The sequence below is a fragment of the Dermacentor silvarum genome, chromosome 6, assembly GCF_013339745.2.
Source record: "Dermacentor silvarum isolate Dsil-2018 chromosome 6, BIME_Dsil_1.4, whole genome shotgun sequence".
Taxonomy (NCBI): domain Eukaryota; kingdom Metazoa; phylum Arthropoda; class Arachnida; order Ixodida; family Ixodidae; genus Dermacentor; species Dermacentor silvarum.
The window spans coordinates 39,045,469-39,063,548 of NC_051159.1; the positions used below are offsets into that span (position 1 = coordinate 39,045,469).

At 44.8% G+C, this 18,080-nt stretch overlaps 2 protein-coding genes across 4 annotated transcripts in view; one reads left to right on the forward strand and one right to left on the reverse strand.

The window, feature by feature from the left end:
• Positions 1-5,222, reverse strand: part of LOC119455435 (kinesin-like protein KIF23) — a 70,172-nt gene extending 64,950 nt beyond the window's left edge. For both annotated transcript variants that reach the window (XR_005192942.2, XM_037716838.2), the window contains exons 1-3: positions 5,010-5,222; positions 4,350-4,545; positions 1,304-1,409 (exon numbers count right to left, since the gene is read on the reverse strand). Coding sequence is in view for 1 of the 2 variants with exons in the window: in XM_037716838.2 (XP_037572766.1) it covers positions 1,304-1,409; positions 4,350-4,545; positions 5,010-5,020 (313 nt within the window). In the remaining variant the exon portion in view is untranslated. The remainder of the gene's footprint in view (positions 1-1,303; positions 1,410-4,349; positions 4,546-5,009) is intronic.
• A 527-nt stretch (positions 5,223-5,749) lies between these two features.
• The window catches only part of LOC119455438 (serine/threonine-protein kinase 11-interacting protein), a 94,458-nt gene continuing 82,127 nt past the window's right edge, over positions 5,750-18,080 (forward strand). The window contains exons 1-4 of one of the 2 annotated variants that reach the window (XR_007467472.1): positions 5,750-6,190; positions 6,277-6,476; positions 8,614-8,781; positions 13,086-13,184. Coding sequence is in view for 1 of the 2 variants with exons in the window: in XM_037716840.2 (XP_037572768.1) it covers positions 6,127-6,190; positions 6,277-6,476; positions 8,614-8,781; positions 13,086-13,184 (531 nt within the window). In the remaining variant the exon portion in view is untranslated. The remainder of the gene's footprint in view (positions 6,191-6,276; positions 6,477-8,613; positions 8,782-13,085; positions 13,185-18,080) is intronic. The other variant, XM_037716840.2, reaches the window with a different exon arrangement.

Consider the following 18,080-nt stretch of genomic DNA (forward strand, 5'->3'; position numbering starts at 1 on the left):
ACTCTACGAGAACTGTCGAGATGCGCATTGAGCACGTGGGCCCCGAGACGTGCTTTGTTGTTTTCCTATTGCATGGTGTTTCAAGACAGCGGTCGAGCTGCTAGGTGACGCAGGAATACGATACTGCCAGAGGAAAACCCGACGCCGACTTTGTGCTGCCTGCAGCAGGGACAGCGCGTGTTATCGCCTACTAAAAACATGCAGTATGCCTCGAACAGCACCAGTGGCACTATGCCACGCACATTGTCAAACAGAAAAATGAAGATAGAGTTTGCAGCGAAAACAGAAACTGCGAATGCAACGTGCAATTGACTATTCTCGATCACGCCTTTTCTTGTTTGCATGGGATCTAGCGACCAGAAAACATACCATACGATTGCCATTTGGCTTTGTACCGAGCGTTAGCGCCGAAAGATTCCGTTTTTCTGGGAACATATTAACCAATAAAAGAGAAGCGTAGCTGTATTCGGTCACGTTCTGCATTCTGGGTGGCAAAAGTTGGTGGCGGGAAATCATATGAAACAGGATCGTATCAACGAGGTTTTACTAGTGACAAACAACCTTTGTGTTTAGATCAGCGACTTCTTCAAGAGCTTGTCTGTATAATCTTGCTCGGACAAAGTACCCCTCTTACAGCCGTTCACCGTCGGACTTCCAACGGAAGGTTGAGGAACCAAGCAAAACCATTTAGCAGACAGAATTTTGGAGAGCTGGCAGGTATGCAAATGCAAGCTTCAAGATTGAATGAAGTCCACAATATGCTTACACAACACCTGCTCAGACGTGCGAGAGCCTTTGCAGCCAGCAACAGTTTGCAAGCTTACACTTCAACCACATTCTTGGCCATGCAGCAACATCATACACAAACCATAAGTATTGCATGGTGCTGTGTTAAGGCAAATTGGGTTCAACACAGCAACAACATTAGGGCCTGCCAACTGTATTCCTAAAGTACTGAGCACCCAGAAGAGCTGGTTGCAAACCCAGAAATGAACTAGACTATGAAATGAATCGGACACTATTAAATGACAAAGAACAAAGGGACACTAGTGGACGTGCATGGTATTGATGGGTATGAGCAAGGCTGGCAATGCAGTTATTCAAGAATAACCAAGAATACATAAATAAGTGCAGCACAACATGCGCCGTGCCTATCTCTCTGTCCATCTTTGCACCAATTTGTGTTAGACACCATGAATCCAATCCAACTAGCTCAACTTGAATTTTCGGCTGGTTAAGTAAAAGTCAGCTGAATAAACTACCATTGCACAACATGAAACAGTGCGTGCAAAAAAAAGTTTACCGGGCTTCCCATGCAGAAGATCGCTGACCAAGGGCAGGCCAACGTGCTCAAATAACTCTTGCTGCGATGCATCGGTGTCAAACACATACTTGAATGTGTACCGGTACTGAAAGGAAGAGAAACATTTATGTAAACATCTCATGTAAAAACAACTTGTTTCATTTCAGACATTCCCATACTGGAGCATTATTTCTACCACAAATGTTACAACACTTTTGGCAGACTGCTTACTTGAACTAACAATCTTCTCGATTGACACGCCTGAAAAATGATGTCACATGTAAGGTGAGGGTCCCTGCTTACAGCAGAGATGTACAGAATGGACAAATTTAAATGAGAAGCAGTTAGAAAAGTAAAAGACAAACCCCCAAAATGAAAACGAAATATTAGAAACCACGCATGCAATGATGCATATTCGTTATGTTTTCTGTAAAACCAGTGAAGCGAAGAGGGCAACATTTTGCCAAGTGGCGTTGTGACCTTGGTGCAAAATTCGAGTGAGAATCAAACAGCACTAAGAGCAAAATCTGCTTTTAAAGCAACACTACAGAACAACGCTATAGTTTAGACTGACAGTTTTCTTTCCAAACTCAATTTTGCCAATGTCACGGAAATAAGTTTATGGTAAGAAGAGAAAAGAAAGGGAGAAGTTGCATATCTTAAATTTCGAACCCAAACCCCAGCATCTGTACATCAGGGCAGCATCATGGATGTCAATGTATCTTTGTATTTCAGCTATTGTGGCACTGTAAAGGTTGTTAAAACTTTCCAAGTTCAACCTCTTGGCTCTTTTAGAAAACAAGAAAGTTCATTTACACGAATAAAAAGTTAGGCCCAAGCTGACGCCCCCAAAATTCACGTCGCGTCAAGCTGGTGCAGAAACCCATCTTTCATTCTTGCATCTTTTCTGACTTATCCAGCTTCCTCTCATAACAAGATCACTTGCTTGTTTTTTTATTGCAGAAGCGTAATTTGCTAATTCTGCTCGAATTATTATTAGTGTTTCTTTAAAGTTGTAAAATTAAAAATCTGAGTCATCGTATACGTTCGAACTCCACACAGCGCACTTGAAGTTTGACCATACTAGTGGAAAAAAGGGTACACGTGAAAAGCCAGGTCCTTAGATATGCACCGATATTGGCACGGTCATGCTAAACGCCACATTTCTTGCCATGACAGAGGGCTAAACCAGCCGCACGCAAATCCATCTCATTTTACAGTTTTCAAATGGCAGCAGTGTAGAGTGCGGGGCAAGTTCAAATTAATGCATACTCGAACTCAGCATAGAAAACAATCGCAATACAAAACAAAGGACACAGGTGAAAGCAGTTTCTAATGGTTAGAAGTTTTACTGGAAGATGCAGACAGGTGGTGTTTTAATTGTGCTGTGTCTTAGTAGTGTGTGTCCGATTATGTTGTCATTGTTTTAAGCACCAATTTCAAGTTTTCAGATGCATTCTTACTAAGTGCACGGGGCAAGCTTCTTACTGCAGCTTTGTCATAATTTTCCATACGTTTAAGAGAGAAATTTAGCTCGGAAGCTCCTATCCAATTACATGGGAACGGAGAAATTTTCTTGGAAACCACTGTACCAATTTCGGCGAGGTTTGGTGCATTTCAAAGGCAGAGTTAAAAAAAGTTATTTTAGAAAGATGCTTGAAAATTGCAAGAAATTCAAGTACCTAGTTTGCCACTCTCTTTACTCCGTGATAACAAATGATATCACAATTCCGTAAACTACACGTAATAATACATCTAAAGTGAACAAAATTTATGTATTATACACTGCTCATAAATGTATCGCCAATTTGTGAGCACGACTTCTGCAAGACCCTCGTAAATAGAGCATCTTAAAAAAACTGCGCTGGTTTTGCGTGTCAAAATAACGATACGAGTAAGATGCATGCCATAGTCAGGGATTCCAGGGGCCATATTCTGAAACGATCCACTTCGGCGATAGTATCGCCTTGGCCAACGACGCATGCTGATTGGTTGTTCTAGCAAAAAATTGATGAGCCGATTGACAGGTTGAGCACGACATCATCCAATTTTGCTCAACCAGCCAATCAGCACGCGACTGACTGCGACATTGTCGCCGAAGTCGATAGTTTCAGAATACAGGCCCAGATTAATTTTGACAACGTGGTGTTCTTTAATGTGCACCCAATGCTTAGTACACAAGCAGTTTTGCATTTAGCCCCTGTAGAAATGTGGCCGCCGCAGCCAAGGTTTAATCCCACACCCTCGGGCTTAGCGAAGCAACACCGAAGCCACTATGCCACCACGGCGTGTTGATAACATTTTAATGTAGGCACTTAACTTTCGTGCCAAATTTGTCCACTTTGGATGCTCTAATGCATATGGTTTAGAGAACGGCGATGTCTACATTCGGTGCAATTGACGATTTGTAAACATTGTTTTAGCTTTACAATTTTTGTAAAAAGCTTGCGATACTACTTCAAAATTCTGCTTCTTAGAGTTGCTAAACTTTCTCAAATGCAACAAATTTCAAAATGGTCTAGCATTTGTCTCAGAAAAGCCTTCCCAATTTTTACATTTACTCGAACGGAGAAATTGGAGTCAGCCCCGAGCTAAAGCTTCCTTTTAAGCATATGTTCACAAGTTGCCATCCAACACTAATAAATGTTGCATTTGCATCACGATGACACAACTTCAGCAGCACTACTCGCATGCTTCCTCTGCACCCTCGGTAACAAAAAATTGGCACGAGGACATAACTTGTGCAAATTTTTTAAAGTTTCGCACACAGGACCAACAAAAGTCATGCCAGTGGTCAGTTCAGGTATGCCAAATGTCAAAACACCTCTAGCTGTCTTTTTTTCGATTACTTTGCCTAACCATCGTTAGCCAAGCAGCAAGCCTACAGCCATGCTAGCCATTTTATGTTTTTTTTTTGTCAGCTTTGTTTCTTTTTGTCAGCACTGCCCTCCACTATGTAACTGGTGTCAGTGTGTCATAATGTGGGGTAACCATACAAGTCATCCCTCTTGAACGTCGGCTGCTAACTCTGGCTCTTATTTCTCACCTGCTTCTGGATATTTCTTGACTGCCCATTGGTTTCCTGGGGCTCAAGCTGGACAATCTTGTTGTCAATGAGGCGCACAACAGGGACATCGTTGGGATTGTGCAAAGGTCGGATGCGGCAGTACACTTCAACCGGGTCTTGCGCTTCGGTGGACGCCGGCCTGGAGGGGCCCTTCTTTTTCGGCGTTTTCCCCCTGCTACGTGCGACGAGAGAAAAAAAAAAAAAAAAAGAGGGCGGAGTTATCGCTATGAGAAGTACTGCTTTTGAATGCACGGTATGCGAAATCCACAGCGTTTAAAAACAAGTTCAGACACCGACAACTCAATAGTTTGGTAAGCGCACTTTAACATATCCGCCAGACATCCCCTGCGTTGTGACAGTTCAAACTAGCGAAGCAATGTAAACACGCTTTGACGTTTGCTACCAGTTTTAGCACGATGCTGAAGCCGGCTAGACGGAAATGAGCCCGCCCCACAGCACCACAGCAAAAGGACGACCATTTCATCGACGTCCACGGTTATGAAAGCAAAAGCACAACTCGAGCACAGGAAGCAACTAGTCGTTTTCCAAGGGCGGACACATTTGAAATGCGTCAAGGCTAAACAGTCAAAACAGCGTCGCGAACCGTTCGCTCGGGTAACGACTCAAAACGCAGCTTACGCAGGCTTCATTACTGGTAGTCCACAACTAGCGCAGCTGTCTTTTACACCCACACAGGCACGCCGTGACCGTCCGGGAGAACAGTACTAACTGTAGAACGCACAAACGCTGATTTCAAAGCTTGGAACTGCGCGGGAAACCGCGCGCCTCTACAGCCGTTCTTTCAGTCAACTAGCTGACTAGCTGTCCAGTGCCAATGCCTCCTTTCCAGTGCACGCGAGCTTGCTGCATTTTTGATCTCAGCCGCTCAACGGCTCGGCCAATCAGCGCCTCAGAAGCAACGCATGCTCAGAAGCAACTCACAGCGTTGCTTGGTTGCGGCAAGAAATTGGGCCGTTACTTTCATTTTAAGTTTGAAGATGCTTTTTCTAAAATGGTATTATAATTTTAAGCTCAGATAAATTGATTAAGGCATTTCACAACAATACTGCGAAGTATTCAATTTCTAAAGAGGGTTGGGCGCTTCCGCCAAGTTTGTTTTCAACACGGTCGTGGTAGTCCTGGTGTGGTCGTGGTTTTCAAAACGTTCAACAGTTTCAAAACTTCTGACAACTTCTGCTTGATTTCCAAAGCTCAACTCACTTAAAGCAAAAATTCCCGTTGGTTTTGTTTTCAAATATTTATAGTAACCTAAACAAGTCGTTAAAAGAAAACAACAAAGAAATCACAGAGGGCGCTACAACCACTTGCGAACAAATTTTGTGTTGAGAATTGTGTTAATTTTCAAACTGCGCAGTCCACGGGAGGTTTGACAGTTGGCTTGATTAGAGAACTATTTTCCATGCCCATGTTTGTCCGACCAGCTGATTGCCTTACGTACGCTTTCGTGTTGTGGTGGGATGTCTTTTTAGCATTTCAATTGCGACATATGATTTGACAGCTGCTGTATCCAAGCTACGTGGTTGTAGTGGCGTCCGAAGCCGTAAAAATGTGGTTTGCGTGGCCCAGACACGGTATCGGAGAGGCGTAGGCCGTGGACCGAATCATGCTATCGTGTACACTTCGTCCGGTTAACGCGCATAACACTTGAACAGCGTATTTGTGCGCGAGCGTGGCAAGAACTTAAAACGCAGCTTCTCATATTAGCACGTTGTATGGGCTAAATCAACAAGTGACGATGACGCCAGACTCGAACAGGTGCGAAAGGATACGTAGCCTTGCGACGTTTCTGCGAGAGCACGGTGAGTCTTGTGACACTTCTCCCCGTGCGTAGCTCGTATTCATTCTTCCATCTATTCAACCCTCTATTTTCTGTTGTTTCCGTTAGGAGACGTGGTGCTGAACGGGACCAGAAGGCTCACGTTAACCACATTGTGCCTGAACGAGCTCAACTACATATTCCGTCAGTTCTTGGGAGCCCAGGAGAACGAATCTTTCGACGTGCCCTTCGGATGTGGCGCTAACTCGGACTTCGTCTATGACGTGTTTTTTCTGCACGACTTCATGCAGAAGACATGCTCTCTGAAGGTATCCGATCAGCCTCTGATGCTGACACGACGTGTCAATCCTCGATGTGTCAATCCTTTTAATCCTTGTCTTAGCTCATAGATGCGTACAATCGTTTATCTGCCTTGCTGGTGTCATCGGTTATGTTTTCTATATCTAACTTTGTATTCATCTGACACAGAATGTGAAAGGAAGCTTGGATATGACGAACGAGGGTGTGATAGCTATCGATAGCATTACAGCTTCGAGCAAAGCCCAGTTATTCGGATAAGATAGCGGTACCGCGCTGTAAAAAGATATTTGGTGTCATTACAAAGTGGACTGCAGTGGAGTAACCACAGCCCAAAAAATGTAAGAAACTCCGTGTTTTGTTTTGGAAAGTAAGCAACATGTTTATAGGTAAGGGCAACAAAGCTGTCTAGATACTTCTGATCAAGACTGCATGCATTGCACTAATGGAAACATGCACAGATGAAAATGGGGATGGCCACACGGCTCTGACAAAGACAAGTCCCCTTGTTGAAACGTTGGCTTCGGTGGCCTTCCTTGTTCTAGCTGCCACTCTTAATCACACACGCACAGTATAGGATCACAGCTATAAGTGTGTATTTATTTATTTATTTATTATACCTCAAGGGCCTCAATGCTAGGCATACATTAGGGGTGAGCATGAGTACAGCCGGCGTGGGTTGCATGATAAAATGTTCGATAGCTGCCTTGACTTGAAGTTGATCTGTTGTCAAAGCTAAGGGGCAGGAAGGTGGTTCCAATGTTGGGTTGTATGTGAGAAAATTTTCGATATGTCGTTGTGCTGGATCGTAGAGGATAAACGGCATTTTGATGGCTGCTGCACAATATGTTATGCACAGGTAGAGTGTACTACCCCATTCTAGTACACTCTAGCACAGGTTAAATGTAATCGTTGTCTGGTGCTAAAGAATATAACCCATGAAAAAGGCAGAGGTGTGCTATCGTACGACAAAAAGCGAGTGCAGGAAGACATAAGGCTGTGATTTGAGGGCGATAACACTAATGTGGTCAGAGTAGTTAGAGAGAATAAATCTGGTGGCAGGTGTTGGAATTATTCTAGCATGTTTAAATTAGCTTGGTAAGGATCAAAAATGGAACTAGCAAGCAGTTTGACAGAAGTTGGTGCAAAGTATAAATTAAGGTGTAAGTAGCCTAGTATATGATTTGCAAAAGTACTGATTTGGATTATATGCTTGGACCAAGTGTGATCACAAGAGAGCTGAACACCAAGATGTATACACAAGTCAGTGAGAGCTATAGGGCTACTGTAAATGTGATGGCTAGATGTGTGGTTATGGCGGCCATGGAAGGCAATTGTAGAAGTTTTGTTAGCATTAAAGGACATCACACCATTCCTGTATTAGAGAGAAATCGTTCTGTAGGATAGAGACATCGGAAGCATTAAATATAGGGCAATACACAATGCAATCATCTGCAAAGAGCTGCATGCTTTCATCTGTATTCGTTTCAACTAGTACAATGTAATAGATGCTTTGATTAAAGAAAAGCTTCTTGGACGCTGCCATGTCTGAGACGTGACGTTGGCAAGCACCTACTGGTCGTATGATAGTGAGCTGAAGGTATTAGCTCCAAGAGGCATTCAAAATGTGTCACAGTTAAAGCCAGCTGTCTCAGGTGTCATGATAAGGTTTACAGTTGGTCGCATGTGCACCCTGTACATTATTAAGCAGCAGAGTCAAATGTCAGGATGTCCTTCCTTCATACCACTACTTTCTCTCCTTTTATTTTCATGTGCAGCCTGTTCTGAAAGCTCTCATAGCTTCAGAAGAATCTGGGCTATGTTCTGTATGTCATGCTTTCACACGAACAGAATACATGTTCATATTTGAAACCTGTGTTCTAGCCGCCGTGGTGGTGCTTCTGCTACGGCATTTAGCTGCTGAGCACGGTGCCTCAGGTTCGATTCCCAACCGTGGCGACCATTTCGTCGGGGGCAAAATGCAAGAATGCACCTGCACTTCTACTTAAGTGCACATTAAAAAGAATCCCAGGTGGCCAAAATTAATCCGGAGCCTTCCACTATGGCGTCTCTCAGAACCCACTGTGCAGTTTCGGGATGTTAAGCCCCAAGAACGAATCAATCAAGTGCATGGTTTTTTTATTCCAGATCGTTCAGAGTTCTCAAACCATACAGGGCAGCCTGGACTTGTCCAAGTTTCACAGTCTGAAGATTCTTGAACTAAAGAGAGTTCCACCCCATCTTCTTGTTGGCTTCGACTGTTTGGTGCTTCAAGTGGAAACATTGATCTGTCAGAGGAACATCTCGTCGCTGAAGGTGATTTTCATTTCTCCCTACCCTCATTTGTGCTTGGAATACTTGCAGTGGTTGAAAGCTTAGTTTGCTACTGAACTCACTAGAGGGAGCACGGGCACTGCGATCGTTCAGAATGGTTTCAGAATCGGTAGGTGGCTCGATGATAATTTATTTGTCCTTGCTCAGTGTATTGAAATATCCAGAAAAGAAAGGAGACCACTATATGTGACTTTTCTAGACATTACCGGAGTGTATGACAACGTAGATCGCAGCATTTTGTGGAATATTCTAGAAGGGGAAGGTATAGGCAACGACTCTATACAGCTATTGAGGGAGATTTACGGAGAAAATACTGTTTGCGTTGAATGGGAAGTGATGACGAGCCAGGATAAAGTTGACATCAACAAGGGACTGAGACAGGGCTGCCCTTTATCCCCACTGCTGTTTATGATGTACGTGGTAAGGATGGAAAGAGCACTAGAAGAAATCAATATCGGGTTTAACCTCTCATACAAACAAGCTGGCACAACAGTTGAGCAGCAGCTTCCAGGGTTATTTTATGCGGACGACATTGTGTTGCCTGCTAACAAGCAAAGTGATATACAACATCTGGCTGATATCGTGGAGAAGAATGTGAGAAGTTAGGATTAAAATTTAGATAGCGTTAGAAAATCAGGTTTTATGGTATTCAATGCGAACAGTGAGCAGACAATGTTGATTCAGGGCCAGGAAATACCTCGGGTAAAAGAATACAAATACGTACCTTGGTATATGGATAAACGAAGGCGATAGATATCTGGAGACACAGGAGAAAACAACAGCAAAAGGGAAGAGAAATGCGGTCATAATGAAACACAGGGCGCTATGGGGATACAATAGGTACGAGGTTCTCCGGGGTATGTGGAAAGGTGTAATGGTTCCAGGGCTTACATTTGGAAATGCGGTTGTTTGCTTGAAGTCAGGAGTACAATCAGGACTCGATGGCAACCAAAGGTCAGTGGGACGCCTCGCATTGGGCGCCCACGGGAAGACTACTAATGAAGCTGTGCAGGGTGATATGGGCTGGACAAATTTTGAAGCAAGGGAATCTCAGAGTAAAATTGATTTTGAAGAACGACTGAGGAAAATGGAAGAAAGTAGATGCGAGAGTATTCAGGTATTTGTACAGGCAAAACATTGACTCACAGTGGAGGAAAAGAACTAGGAAGCTTACCAGCAAATATGCGACCGGTATAGCCAGCAACATGGCAAAAAAGAACGTCAAACGCAAAGTGAGAGAGGCTGAGACAAGGTTATGGGTGGCGGCAATTGAAAAGAAACCTGCTATGACTAACTACCTCAAAGGAAAAAGGGAAATTGGGAAAGAAACAATTTATGATGACTCAAAGGGAAGCTCCTTACTTTTCGAAGCGAGATCAGGATGCCTTAGAACGCGCAGTTATAAAGCGAGGTACACCAAGGACGAAGCCGCATGTGCTTGCTGTGGTAAAGCTAGAGAAACGGTGGAACATGTTTTATTGGAATGTGAAGAAATCTACCCAACTGCAAGTCTAGGCGCCTCTGACCTCCTTGAAGTCCTTGGGTTCAGGGATAGCACGGGCAAAGTAAACAGGTCAGCTGTAGAGATTAGTAAGAGGCGGTTGGAGGTTTGGTGGCAGAAAAGTAGGGAAACCACAAACAATGGAGACGTACAGAAAGAGTTCCCAGTAATGGTTCAAAAAGGTTGATGCCTGGAATTCTTTGTATTTGTGTGTTTTTCAAAAATAAAGGTAGGACATTAGGCAAAATAATAACAAGAGCTTGGTGGCGAAACCCACCACCCCGTTTCAAAGGGGACGCTCATAGCATCCATCCATCGTTCTGTTAGCATGTGAGTGATCGTCGGTACATGGATTTGCCTAATCTTCGTGCATGTTGCTTCAAACATTCTTCTGGGCCGGTATTTTGTAGCGATGCCTTATGCTTTATTCTGTGATAGTCTTATCATCCACCGCTCCCGGCCGCCTGATCCCGTTAATAATGTGAGCGGACCGTCGCTCGGACCACTGACGAAGTGCGAAAAGGCATTAACATCGGAAAGGCGTTGCTACAAAATACCGGCCCTGATGTGCTTTATTACAGAATATCTTTCTAAATTTTCAAACACTCGTAGTTTTATGAACTCAGCTGGGCAATCAGTCTCTCCATACATGTGCGATCATTGCGAAATGTTGCATTTACAGCACAATATTTCTTTGAATATGATCAATGTGCAAAGTCGCAAAGCTGTTTTGAAGCCAGGAAGACAAATTTTTGGCAAAATCATGAACTGCTCATCAATCCGAAGCTGGCTGAATCATCATACTTGTAGCTTCTTTAGTCTTTATCACCAGAATTCCCTCTAGTTATGTTTGTTGGAATCGGTTTTTGAGAGGGCCGTCGTGTTCCTTATGCTACCCGCCACAAGCTCAGTGGCTACACTGATCCAGTGCCGAGCATGAGGTTTTGATTCCCAACTACACAACCCATGTTCTGATGGCTGCGGAGACCTGTTGCGGTAGCTTAGTGGTTGCGACGCTGTGCTGCTGAGCTCAGGAGCGCAAGTTGAATTCCGGCTGCGGCGGCTGCATTCTGATGCGGGCGGAATGCAACGACACTCATGTATCATTCATGGGTGCACGTTATAGAACTCCAGGTGGTGAAAAATTAATCCAGAGCCCCTCATTAGGGTGTGCCTCATAAGTAGATCATGGTTGTGGCACGTAAAATCCCAGGAGTTTAATTGGAAATTGCAGTGGTTGTGGGGTGCAATAATGTGTACTTAGATCAACATGTACAGTATAGAAATTTCGCGTGATCAAATGATGACTTTTATAGCCCACTATGCAGGCTTGTAATTGCTTAAATGTGAATTTATTCTTCCTATTATTATTATTATTATTATTATTATTATTATTATTATTATTATTATTAGCACTTGGCACTAATTAAACTAAGGAAGCCCGATTTCCTTTATTCTTTTTACTCTGTCTGCAGTGTATCATACAGCAAGATATTACAAAGGGAGCATATTGCTGCAAGAGGGAATATAAATAATTATTGCTGCAGTCAAGCTCACTGCGTAATTTGAGAGCAGATTCAGCCACTTCAATTCAGCTGTGCTCAGAAGTCCAAAAGGGGGGACCAAGCTCTTTTCATGGATGAAAAAGTTTATCTTAAAGTATAGTATCATTGTGTGTTTTAACAAGAGCTGCAAGCCAGCTCGTCATGCCGAAGGTGCTTGCATCGCTCAAAAGAGTGTGAAAACGGTGCAGGCCACCGGGAAACACAGACTGTTTTGGGAAGTGGTGTTTCACACCACTTTTTGACAACTGTTGAATGCGCAAGGTTTTGCTGGATCTTGGCAACGTCAGCTTGAAAGGGCACACAAGAACTCAAAGCCATTGTCGAACATTGCGAGACACTCTGCAACTAAGGTAGTGTCGATTTCGGCCATGAAACGCCACAGGTGGTGATTGATGACAGCATAAATGATAAAAACTTATTCAGCAGCCCACATTTGGTTACACCTGAAGTCTCAATCACACTTTGCCTCGCGGTCTACTTCTTCGTGCAACAAGGTGGCACCAACCAGGTTTTGCGAAGCATATAGCTGTTCTGAGATTGTTTGTACAAGTCCCACTGGTGTAGAGGAGTTCGAGGCAATGTATTTGTAGTGTATTGTTATCTATTACTTGAATATTGTACCATTGTATGTATCATTTTATCATTATTTTTATCATGTATCTGCCCCTCCTGCTTGGGCCAAGTTGGCCTGCAGTATTTTCAAATAAATAAATAAAATGGCACACAGTTTTAATTGACTCAACAGAGCATTCCCAATATTGCCCCCATTAATGCCCCTGCCTTAGCACTTTCTTTTTTCTTTACTGTGGGTGTACAACCTGACACATGAGGCCTGTAAGGAAATTTTAAATAAATAAATGAGGTATGGTGCTCTTTCTAGTCTGAGAGATCTTGTTAGAATACCAGCTGTTGCATTAATTAGTCGATAGGAAGCAAGCATGAAGTGCTCTAGCTACTAGTATGTATGAAACCTGTTTCCGTTAAAGTATTTTTGTATAAATTAGATTCCCTTTTAGTTGCGTGTTATCTGACTGCATTGTGTGTTGCACTGATACTTCAAACTTTCACATGCAACTAGCTTAAAGCACAAGTGCAGCCTTTGAAACACTACTGTAAGAACTCGTGTGCTGAAAGCAGCACAAATCCTAGGTGCTAGTCAACTTGCATTCCACGCTTTGTGCTCACTGCTGCGAAACTGGGCTTTCCTTGTCCCTGCGCAGGAAATCCTCCGAAGTCGCAACAAGGTGCCTCAGCCGTGGGTGAAAATCAAGGTGGCCAATTTCAGCTACAACGGCATCGCTGTTCTGGATGACAGTCTGGTAAATAATGTTGCATTAAGTTTATAACCTCATAATTATAGGCATGTACACGAGGGAGCTAAAGGGGGCAAGGCTTTATGCCTTGCCCTCTGTATGGGGTGCAACTTTGTGTCATAGCATTGGGTCTCCTGAAGCAGTCATAGGTGTCAGTGAAAGACAGCACATTTCAGAACAGTGCCATGTGCATTAGTAAAGTAATGGCACCAAGTCATGGGTTCAAGTATCTTGTGTCGTTGTTATGAAGTAATTTTAATTGCATGGTAGCATTCAAGACATTTGGCCATTATGCAACTACCGAATATATGATAACCACATAAAGCCAACAGAGAATGAAGCCAAGGAAAGCATCGGGGAAATTAAGTGTGGTTGAAATTGGAATGTAGAAAATAATGAAGAAAAGGGAAATCGGGGAAAGTGGACGAAAAGATAACTTGTTGCCGGCGGGGCAGCCGAACCCGCAACCTCCGCATTATGCTTGCGTTGCTACCAATTGTGCTACGGCGACGGTCATCAATTCGTCCACTAACTTGCGTATTTATGTTTACTAGATCTAGCCCTAGGTGTGTTAGCCAGCGCCCCTTAGAACCATGGTGGGTGGATGTGGAACATCCTTTTTAGCCCGATGGCGTCACATAACACGTGATCTTGAGAGTGCAGGCATGTGGCTAATAAACCCTCACATGGCTACCTAATGACATCAAGGCTGCCAGATTCGAGACCCTCGCAATGAATAAACGAAAGAAGGGGAACCGAGGGGCTCGATTTTGTTAATCATCACCACATAAAGCCAACAGACAATGAAGCCAAGGAAAGCACCGGGGCAATTAAGTATGGTTGAAACCGGAATGTAGAAAATAATGAAGAAAGGGGAAATGGAAAGTGGATTTTCTACATTCCAAACGATCACCGCGGGAGTCAAACAGAATGTCCCAACTTGTGAAATGTTCCAAAATGAGAAAAAAATTATTCAAATCAAGGTAACCGAAAACATCACATTCCCTGAAGCCCGGAAGAAGCTCTCGCTTCTCCGCAAGATCCTACGTAGACGCAGCACGCCGGGGGGCCGGGTGGCATCTAGTTACGGTGGGTACGCAGTGCAGCTTTGCTGATGCACGCCTTTCTCGGCCCCCCAGCAAGCAGCCATCGGCTGCACCAAGCTTCGAAGTTCCAGAGGTCAACTTCTCATACACCTCTGGAACAACACAGACAACTGAGAGGGAGTCTACCCCTCTTGACAAACCCTCATCCGCTTCTGAGTCTCCACCGGAAGCAATGGAAGTGACCCTGGGATCCTTGGTGTCTCTGGCGCTGAGAGAGTCCCCCTAAGAGAGGCGGAGCTTTTTAGACTGCCTCAAACAGAAAAAACATCCGCGAATCAAGCCGCCTAATAAAGGCGGTGACATTTGAATAACCCGTCCCCTTGTCACTTGCAAAAATGGCTGCTGAGAGCATTATACACTGGAACTGCCGAGGGCTACTCAGGAACCTGGATGACCCATATATGAAATACAGTAAAAGCTCGATGATACGATCACGGCTAATACGAATTTCCGGATGATACGAATATTTCTGTGGTCCCGGCCGAGCCCCATTACTTTGCAACGTGCTAGAGAACGGTTGTTACGAATCGATTTTCGGCCTGCGTCGGTTGATACGAATAAACGCCGCCCCACCGACGGCCGCGAAAGAGAACAGCGCGCAGTCACGCGCTTTCTCTCCTCTTTTGGTGCGGAGGCGCGGCGCCGGACAGCGCGGACTCCGCGACTGGGCGCGAAGAGTTAGAAGCGGTGGCGCTTCAAGAAATAAATGCTTTTTACGTACATGTGCCTGAGTGAGTTGACCTCTGACTCTTTAATTTAGCTACAGTCGAATCTCGTTAATTCGAACACGCTTATTTCGAACATACCGCGTACCGACAATGCTCTTAGCAGCGCGCCAAATAACGCGGCGGCGCCTCCGACCGGCATTGCTCCGACACTGCCGTAGAGCAAAAGCTCAGGAGAGACCCCTCAATGCCACGCGCGAAAGAACGGGAAAAAAAAAAAAAAAGAAACCGCGGCAAAAATTTACCCCTCTCTCAAATTGCAAGGTCGCCGTTTCTGCATCGCGCCGGAACAAGCGTGTACGTGCCGACTCGAGAGTGTTCTAGACAACCGTATTCTAGCACACACTAGTGCGGACGTCTCAGCCACGCGGATAAAATGGCAGTGAACCCTTCTCCTCTATTTTCTAGTCACATGTTGACCTTGCACGCTGCGGCAGCAGCGCAGAGGGAAGCAGCGGTGGAGGCACAGTCGGGCCAACGAAACTGCCACGCCCGCAACCGCTCGCTTCCCGATAACGGCAGAAAACGAAACTTCAGGGGGCGGCTAAAATAAGCTGGCGCCAGCACGGCGGCGCGCACGGAGTCGAAGGTGAGAGAGCTACGAGGGAGTTGAGAGGGAGGGCGAGGGGAGCCACCGAAGCGGCGGAGTTGACGCGGCGAAATCCTGCTTCCCTGGCGCGCCCTCCTCCCTCACCTTTGACTGGTCTCCGCGCGCACCCGTGTGCCTGCTGCTGCTCCTGCCTCTGCGATCTTTCTCTCCTCTAACTGTCAGTCCCACTTCCCCTCTGTGCAACGCGGTTGAGGTGTCCTCTATTGAGAGACAGTTATCGCGTTGCACTTAACCCAACATTTCACCCCCTTTCCACAAGAAGAATCTCCAAGCCGGCGCCGCCCGCTTGCTCCCTGAAGCTTCGTTTTCTGTCGTTATCGGGAAGCGACCGTTAGCCGGCGTGGGCAGTTTCGTGGCCCGCGCTTGCTATGCGCTTGCGCGCCGCGATATTTCACGACTCGCACCGTTCGTGCATCGTGCTATGGTGCACGAATACTTCAAAAATACGTCCTTTTAATTCGAACAAATTTTTGGGCCCCTTCGAGTTCGAATTATCGAGATTCGACAGTAGTTTTAATTGTGTTTCGATGATACGAATTTCGGCTAATACGAATATTTTTCGTGACCCCGTGAGATTCGTATCATCGGGCTTTTACTGTACTTGCACAATACCAACCAAACATACTTTGCCTACAGGAAACACATTTAAACCCAACACGCACAAACTTTCCAAAAGAATATGCAGTATACCGGAAAGACAGGCAAGGCACTGTATACTCATCGGGTGGCGTCGCTATTGTCGTGCAGAACACAATGCCCTGTCAGAGTATCACTCTAGTTACCAACTTAGAGGCAGCGGCAATATGCGCTCTAACTTTTGCGAGAATAATAACTGTAGATTAACTATATATTCCTCCGGATCATCACCTCTCCGTTGAAGAATTTAAAAAACTTATTGACCAGCTCCTGGATCTATTCATGTTGGTTGGAGATTTCAATGCGCACCACCCACTATGGGGATGTTCAAGAGTTGATTCCCGAGGTGCGCTTATCGAAAAATTTCTATTGTCCTCCGGTTCCTGTATATTTAATAAAAAAGAGCCAACATACTTTAATATAGCACACAACTTCTACACAGCAATAGACCTTGCTACTGGCTCTTTGGTGCTCTTGGCAACCACTGAGTGGGATGTTATCGATAATCTGTATGGAAGCGACCACTTTCCTGTTTGCTTAAAACACACAGGAAACTTAAATATGGGTTTAAATAATCACAGGAAATTTAAAGAACAGGCTGCTGATTGGAAGAAGTTCCGAGAACTCTCAAAACTGCCCAGTTCTCCAATCGTAGACCTAGGTATAGACGAATTACAATCCATGATCACTCTGCATATTATAGAAGCCGCACAGAAATCAATCCCACAGACTTCAAATAAGACACAAAACAAACGTAGGCCATGGTGGAATGTGGTGTGCAAGAATGCCCGTGAGAACCAAAGCAAAGCATGGTCAAAATTCCGCAGGTATCCTGCAGTTAACAATTTAATAGACTTTAAGCGTGCTAAAGCAAATGGCAGGCGTATCCGACGTGCATCCAAACGGGAAAGCTGGCAGTCATTCCTCTCATCTGTAAACTCCTACACAGATACACATAAAGTGTACAACAGACTTAGAGCACTTCAAGGGTGCAGTGCTCACCCAGTGCCTCTAGTCAGCACTGCTGGTGATACACTGGAACACCAAGCAGATGCAATAGGTCAACATTTTGAATGTATTTTCAGCTCAGCACATTATACAGACTCCTTCATGTGACACAAGCTAGCGGAGGAACGGAAACCTATCCGTGATAAAAGGCCATCCACAGGAGGGTACAATAGCCCTTTCACTATGGAGGAGCTGAAGGCGGCTCTGGGAGCATGTGGCAACTCAGCAGCAGGCCCAGACAGGATTACATATGGCATGCTCAAGCACATACATGAACACACCCTTATAACCATCCTCTTTCTCTTTAACAAGATATGGTCCTTTGGGCGCATACCCAAAGCCTGGAAAGAGGCTGTTATCATACCCATTCTTAAACAAGGAAAGGAAGCCACACTTGCAGCTAGCTACAGGCCCATTGCCTTGACTAGTTGCTTGTGCAACTTGTTTGAAAAAATGATAAATCGCCGCCTCGTGTATTTCCTTGAATATAACGGCCTTCTTGAACAACGTCAAGCTGGATTCAGGTCTGGTCGGTTGACAACTGACCAGCATGTAGCATTTCAGTCTTATGTCAGGGATGCCTTTATCCACAAACAACACTTTCTTTCTGTATTCTTTGACCTGGAAAAAGCTTATGACACGACCTGGCATTATGCCTTTCTCTGTGATCTGCATTCTCTTGGAGTCTCGGGAAACATGCTCAATACTATAGAAAGCTACCTCTCCGAACGCACCTTCGTGGTTAGTCTTGGAAATGCTCTATCGAAGCGGTTCATACAGGAGAATGGCGTTCCCCAAGGTGGCGTTCTCAGCTGCA